The 7,767-nt window shown below is 41.5% G+C and overlaps 1 protein-coding gene across 1 annotated transcript in view; it reads left to right on the forward strand.

The window, feature by feature from the left end:
- The window catches only part of GALNT8 (polypeptide N-acetylgalactosaminyltransferase 8), a 34,136-nt gene extending 26,591 nt beyond the window's left edge, over positions 1 to 7,545 (forward strand). Inside the window, exons 9-12 of the mRNA XM_050711833.1 lie at positions 2,239 to 2,376; positions 3,276 to 3,371; positions 3,955 to 4,122; positions 7,375 to 7,545. Of these exons, the coding sequence (XP_050567790.1) occupies positions 2,239 to 2,376; positions 3,276 to 3,371; positions 3,955 to 4,122; positions 7,375 to 7,545 (573 nt within the window). The remainder of the gene's footprint in view (positions 1 to 2,238; positions 2,377 to 3,275; positions 3,372 to 3,954; positions 4,123 to 7,374) is intronic.
- Positions 7,546 to 7,767: the final 222 nt, after the last annotated feature.

Below are 7,767 nucleotides of genomic sequence, written 5' to 3' on the forward strand. Positions count from 1 at the left end.
TATGAAAGGCAGGTCCTGCTTGACGAACCTGATCTCCTTCTATGACAAAGTGACGCGCTTGGTGGATGAGGGAAGGGCTGTGGATGTGGTTTACCTTGACCTCAGTAAGGCTTTTGACACCGTTCCCCACAACATTCTCCTCAAGAAACTGGCTGCTCGGGGCTTGGACTGGCGTACGCTTCGCTGGGTTAGAAACTGGCTGGATAGCCAGGCCCAGAGAGTTGTGGTGAATGGAGTCAAATCTGGTTGGAGGCTGGTCACAAGTGGTGTCCCCCAGGGCTCGGTACTGGGGCCGGTCCTCTTTAATATCTTTATCGATGATCTGGATGAGGGGATCGAGTGCACCCTCAGTAAGTTTGCCGATGACACCAAGTTAAGTGCGTGTGTCGATCTGCTCGAGGGCAGGAAGGCTCTGCAGGAGGATCTGGATAGGCTGGAGCGATGGGCTGAGGTCAACTGTATGAAGTTCAACAAGGCCAAGTGCCGGGTCCTGCACCTGGGGCGCAACAACCCCAAGCAGAGCTACAGGCTGGGAGATGAGTGGCTGGAAAGCTGCCTGGCCGAGAAGGACCTGGGAGTATTGGTTGATAGTCGGCTGAATATGAGCCAGCAGTGTGCTCAGGTGGCCAAGAAGGCCAACAGCATCCTGGCCTGTATAAGAAGCAGTGTGGCCAGCAGGTCTAGGGAAGTGATTGTGCCCCTGTACTCGGCTCTGGTGAGGCCGCACCTTGAGTACTGTGTCCAGTTTTGGGTCCCTCACTACAGGAAGGACATGGACGTGCTCGAGCGAGTCCAGAGAAGGGCGACCAAGCTGGTGAGGGGTCTGGAGAACAAGTCTTACGAGGAGCGGCTGAGGGAGCTGGGCTTGTTCAGCCTGGAGAAGAGGAGGCTCACGGGCGACCTTATCGCTCTCTACAGTTACCTTAAAGGAGGCTGTAGAGAGGTGGGGGTTGGTCTGTTCTCCCACGTGCCTGGTGACAGGACGAGGGGGAATGGGCGAAAGTTGCGACAGGGGAGTTTTAGGTTGGATGTTAGGAAGTACTTCTTTACCGAAAGGGTTATTAAGCATTGGAACGGGCTGCCCAGGGAGGTGGTGGAGTCACCATCCCTGGAGGTCTTTAAAAGACGTTTAGATGTAGAGCTTAGCGATATGGTTTAGTGGAGTACTTAGTGTTAGGTCGGAGGTTGGACTCGATGATCTTGAGGTCTCTTCCAACCTAGAAATCTGTGTCTGTGTCTGTGTCTGTGTATCTATGAAGTAAGTCTTTTAAAATTAGGTCCCTGTTTGATTCTTTGTTGGAATTTTCTGGTTCTTTCTCACTTTGTGAAGTCATTTACTGTTCAAGTTTTTTTACTCCTGTTCATGGAAAACATTTTTACACTGCTATTTTTCCTTTAATAATAATCTGTCCTTTAATTGTTTCTTTTATTTTTTATATATATACGGATATATATTTAATTAACTTCAGTACTTCTGAATATGATTTTAACCTGTACAAACTGTTGAAGATACAGAATTGTCAAGTCATTTGAGTATGTAATCTTTGGTTAATAACAAAAACTGTATGAATTTTCCCAGTCTGCCCTTAGTGGGTTTATGAATCTTTAACAAAGGAAGAATAGCTTCCCATCTACTTGTATTTTCCTTGTATTAAAGAAACAAATCAAAATATATAGTCACATACTAAAAATTAAAACATCAGAATAATTCATTTCCCTTTCCCATTAATTAACCTTTACAGTAAATATATGGAATTTTTCGTCTGAATATGGTAGTCATCAAAAACTAAGCTTTTAGTTGTAACATACATAACAGTTTTCACAATGAATGAAACCTGTGTGAAAATTGTTCATTTCTAATGACCACTTTTCTCTGGGATGTACGAATGAAGGTGAAATTCCTAAGCTAACTGATTCAGGCCTCAGACTGCATTTTAGAAAACTGCTTAAAGACCGGATATAAATTCTTGTAGGACTTATCTCTGTCAAACTTTCCTACTTTGATATTCTTTATATTTATGAAATCATAACATGTTAGTTTTTCATCAATGTATTGGTACTTCTAGGCAAAACAAGTTCTGAATTTCTGAAGCTTAAAAACGTGCATGGATTTTTCAAAATGACCTTTTGAATATAATTTGTATGTCATTAATAGGAAATATGGAGAAATAAGTCTGTGTTTTTCCTGGTTTCTCAGATGACTTTTATGTTCTGAAATTAAGTATGGTGTTCTTGCAGAATTCTGGAATAGACTATGGAGATGTTTCTTCCAGAAAAGAGCTAAGGAAAAAACTGAACTGTAAAGGCTTTGACTGGTACATAAAAAACGTTTACCCTAATTTAAGATTTCTTCCCAACATTGTTGGCTATGGAACAGTAAGTACTGAGTCTATTTCAAATATGGAACAACTCATTAACTCTAGTGTTAGGAAGAAATGTTGCAAACACTGTTTTTCTGATTGTAATATATTTCCCTAGAAACTTTAAAAAGTCTTTTAACATGTCTTTCTAGACATTAAAGCTTTCAAACATCTTTTTTCATATTAGTTGTCAAACTAGAATTTCTAAACTGTGGTTATTGTATACATACTGATGAGAGTGCAAAAGTAATTTGGGAAAGTGCATGATATGCATTGTTTTACTATACGCAAAGCTCACCAACTGGTCAACAAGAATAGATTGACAACTTCTTGTAAGTACCTGCATTTTTCCATGGAGTAGAATAGTAAGGATTGGATTGTATGGATTTTTTCTGCAGAAGTTAGCAAGATAATTTGGAAAACATGAAGGTATGAATCGAGATAGCAAATAGTTTAGCAATAGTTCTAGAGAATAGCAATATATATAATTGCAATAGTTCTCCCTGTTTACAAACGGGAGAACTAGTCATCCAGGCTGCAGTGGCTTCTTAACATAGCTAGACAGATTCTAGACCCAGGCTTATATACCTTGCTGTAGCTGGGCAGTGATACCCACCTGTTTGGAACTGCCTGGTGACTTCTGAGATGGTGTAATGTTACACAACGTTGATGAGCCTTTGAAGTACCTTAGATTTGCTTTTGATTTTTACTGTGATGAATTGATTTCTACAATAGTAATTCAAGATTTTTATTTATTTTTTTTTTCAAAAACCATATTGCATTTCCCACTTCAGGATTCAATACTGAGCTCTGAAAAAAGTAACATTACTCTCAGGACAGTTTCTAAAATTAGTGATGAGGAGTCAAAAATAGAATTGCTGTTCCTCATGGTAAATTTCCTATTTTATTCTGTAGATGAAAAACACATTGAAAGAAGACATCTGTATTGATCAAGGTCCGGTCCCTGGAAACACACCAATTATATATCCCTGTCATGCATACTCACCACAGGTAATGCAAACAAGTGAACAGATATTCACATATGAGGTATTGCTAACTGTTACTTTTAAGCTTTCAAAGGGACATGAAAAAGGGACTTCAAGACTATTCTCTCTATGCTTTTGAAACGGAAATATTAAACTTTATTTCATTAAATTCTGATCCCCAATCCAACTGGTAGCAGAGCAGGCTCATGTGGATATCTAAGTGCATTAAACTAAGGTTTTTGATTTAGCCTTGCTGAAAAATGTGAGACCTTATGTTGATACTGATCCTGTTGATTGACAGAAGATCAGCACGTTAAAAGGGAGAGAGATGGAGCTCTTCCACACACCTCACTGCCTACTCTCTCCATAGGTAGGAAGCTGAAGGTTACCATTCAGGAGTAAGCATCCTGCTTTTTTTCATTACCACAGGAGAAAGATGTTGTATGGTGTCACATTCGTCCTAGTTTAATTACTGAGAAATCAGTGAGTACTGGTACTGTACAGGTGATACAGCTCAATATCAGTTTGGGAACTGTCTTCTATCAATCTGCTGATGAGATTTCCTTAGTACTTTAATTCACTGTCAGTGGTGTCACCTTGCCTTTCAGCACGTGTTTTATCACAGCACAGGAGAAATGTACATAGGAGGTTTACGTGCCCGACTAAATGCAGTTGATCGATGTGTAACAGACCCTGGGAGAGGGGACCTGCCAATTTTAGAGCAATGTGACATAGCTGTGAGTAAAGGCCTGAACTTGCACTGGGATTTTAAGCAGGTAGGTGCATTTCTATGTCCTCACATTTCGATAAGCTTTCCCATTATGAGTAACCCTTAAACACTTTCCTTGCATAGTAGTTTGCCTCTGAATAGTGTTGCCTCAATTTCAAGACTTGCAGGTGTCACTACAAGAGCTAAGGTGAAGTTGATTTCATCTTCAGGGGTGTGTGATATGGGGAATGGTCACGCAACAGAAGCTGACCAGTCTTCACTTGTTATCTGAACCATAGCCACTTACATTTGTCCATCTGTCTGTCTGTCTGGGTAGAATCAGCTGGCTTAAGCCTGTTACACAAAGGTTAAAGCATAAAGGTCTTGTAATTTTTAGCTGGGAAGACTAAAAACATTCACTTGCTCACAGCTCAGCTGAAAGGTAGGAAATATGCAAGCCCAGGAGTCTCTATTGCTTTTGGTCTGACTGTGCATCGTGAACCCTCTCCACTATCCACCGTCTGTCTTCCCAGTCTTATCATGGGACCTGTTGGTCTTAAGAGAAAAAGTAACAGGCTGACACCACATCCTGCTCCCTCTCTGGTACTTTCATCTGTAACAGTGTCTGAGCATGGAAGTCCTAGCCAGAAATCAAGCTAGGTTCATCCTTTCAGTGCTCTGGTTACAGCTGGCCATTAGAGTCTTCATGCTATGAAAAGTTCAGTTGTCTCCATTTGTGCAGTATTTATGCTAGCTGATGCTGATGACATGCTTAAGAGCCTCAGTGATACTTTCATCTTCTGTATTCAGTACCTCTTCCTTCTGCTTAGTCAACTAGTCTAGGAGAGATACAGCCATGGTGTATCATGGTGCTGGGGGAGGATAAACTGGCAGCAACAGCAATGATGGAGGGAGAGGTGGGAAAGGAAGCCATGCATCTTCACCCTTGTCAGGCAGTTCAAACCTTATTAGCTTATGTAAGTAGTAGTTAATTAAATTTACATATGATGTATGGGCAATGTCTACTATATATCCCTCTCAGTGAAAAACTAAACAGGAGACAAATCCAGTAAGAGTGGTAGAGAATAGAGTTGAACTGGTGAAAGCCAAAGGTTTCAGTGAAGTATAACAAATAATATAGATCTACATGGTCTCCAGAAATTCTAATACAGAATTTCTTTTATCTTTAGTCTGGGCTGTAACCATAAAACTTAGAAAAAAGTGCAGGTGTGTTTCTGGAAGATTTAGATCCACCTTAAAAGTAAACTTTCAGTTCTTCATATGTGTCGAGGATTATTATAATGAAACAACTGGCAAACAGGAGCCAGTTAAGATCCTGTTGGTCTGGAGCCCAGCTACTTGTCAACATCCTCGTTTCCAGTGTAATGAGATGACTTAATCACACCCTACTCCATTCGCAATAGTTAAAACTGAAATATTAACTTAGAGATAAGGCATGACTGTTCTTTTATCTGTTATTAGTTTTATTGAGAAATAGGATGCAGTGTTAAGATATGTTAAGATTTATTTAGAAACGGGATACAGTGTTAAGAATTGGCAGTCTGTTGAAGTTCCTGCTGACTGGAAGAGGGAATTTCATAACCTCCATTTTTAAAAAGAGAAAAAGGGAAGATCCAGAGAACTACAGGCCAGTCAGTCCCACCTCTGTGCCTGGCAAGATCATGGAGCAGATCCTCCTGGAAACTATGCTAAGGCACATGGAAAATAAGGAGGTGATTGGTAATAGCCGACATGGCCTCATTAGGGGAAGATTGTGCTTGACAAATCTTGTGGCCTTTTGCAGTGGGGTTACAGCATTGGTGGATAGGGGAAGAGCAACTGGTATAATTTGTGTGGAGTTGTGCAAAGCATTTGACACTATCCTGCATGATATCCTTGTCTTTATATTGGAAAGACATGGATTTGATGGATGGACTGCCCATTGGGTAAGGAATTCATAGGATGGTCACACTCAAAGAGTTGTGGTCAATGGCTCAATGTCCAGGTGGAGATCAGTCATGACTGGTGTCCCTGAGGGGCAGGTATTGGGACTGACACTGTTTAACATCTTCATCGGTGACATGGACAGTGGGATTGAATGCACCCTCAGCAAGTTTGCTGATGACACCAAGCTGAGTGGTGCAGTTGACATGCTAGAAGGAAGGGATGGCATGCAGAAGGACTTGGACAGGCTTGAGAGGTGGGCTTGTATGTACATCATGAGGTTCAAAAAGGCCAACCACAAGGTACTGCATCTGGGTCAGGGCAATCCCAAGCACAAATACAGGCTGGGAAGAGAATGAATTGAAAGCAGCCCTGAGGAGAAGGACCTGGGGGTTTTGGTTAATGACAAGCTCAACATGAGCTGTCAATGTGCACTTGTAGCCTAGAAAGCTAACCTTATCCTGGGCTGCATCAAAAGAAGTCTGGCCAGCAGGCTGAGGGAGGTGATTCTCCCCCTCTGCTGTGCTCTTGTGAGGCCCCACTTGGGGTACTACGTTCAGCTCTGGGGTGCACAGCAGAAGAAGGACATGGAAGTATTAGAAGGAGTCTAGGGGAGGTCCACAAAGATTGTCAAGGGGCTGGAGCACCTCTCCTGTGGAGAAAGGCTGAGGGAGTTGGAGTTGTTCATCCTGGAGAAGAGAAGGCTTAAGGGAGACCTTATAGCAGCCTTTCAGTGACTAAATGGGGCCTACAGGAGGGCTGGGGAGGGACTTTTTGTCAGGGAGTGTAATGATAGGACAAGGAGTAATGGCTTTGAACTAAAAGTGGGTAGATTTAGCCTAAATATATGGAACAAATTCTTTACTGTGAGGGTGGTGAGGCACTGGAACAGGTTGCCCAGAGAAGTTGTGGATGCCATGTCCCTGGAAGTGTTTAAGACCAGGTAGGATGGGGCTTTGAGCAACCTGGTCTAGTGGGAGGTGTCCCTGCCCATGCAAGGGGGGTTGGAACTAGGCGTTCTTTAAGGTCCCTTCCAACCCAAACCATTCTGTGATTAAGTGATTCTATGATTATGATTCTATATTTTATGATGTAATAAAATGTTTATTTGAAGTGTAAAAGTAAACAAACAAACAAGAATGAAAAACTCTGAAAAGCAGACACAAAATAAATCTCTAAATATATTTAATAGGCATTGAAGGGTACCAAAAACTGTCATGCTTCATTAGCATGAGGCAAGTGCAAAATTTTTCTTTTATATCTGTCACCTAGTAGTGTTTGTCAGACTCATTTGTAGAGGCCAAGACAATTACTTTCTGACTAAACACTACATTTAAATGCCCACATCTCTCATATTTTTTTTTTCCTTTTGTAGGGATCAGCTGTAATCAACAGAAACACTAAAAGATGCCTTGAAATCACAGCAGACAGTACAGGTACATACAGACTTGTAATGCAGACCTGCACGGGACAAAGGTGGAATATTCAACACACAGTAAAGGACTGGGGAAAGACCAAAGATCTGGAACACAAGATACAGCAGTGAAAGCGTTTAATTGAGGATCTTTTTCTTTGAAAATTGCTATGTTCATAACACAGCACTGAAAGCAGTGAACTGAAGAGTTTGATAGGGTTTTTACAAGGGTTTTGCAAGGGTTTTAACAATGTGTTACTTACTACAATAGCTGTCATCTACTAATGCAAAGGTACACATTCATCTCTCTGTGCTCTTGGCATCCCTTGCCAAGTGCCCTTGCCAATCCCACTC

The sequence above is a fragment of the Cygnus atratus genome, chromosome 1, assembly GCF_013377495.2.
Source record: "Cygnus atratus isolate AKBS03 ecotype Queensland, Australia chromosome 1, CAtr_DNAZoo_HiC_assembly, whole genome shotgun sequence".
Classification (NCBI taxonomy): domain Eukaryota; kingdom Metazoa; phylum Chordata; class Aves; order Anseriformes; family Anatidae; genus Cygnus; species Cygnus atratus.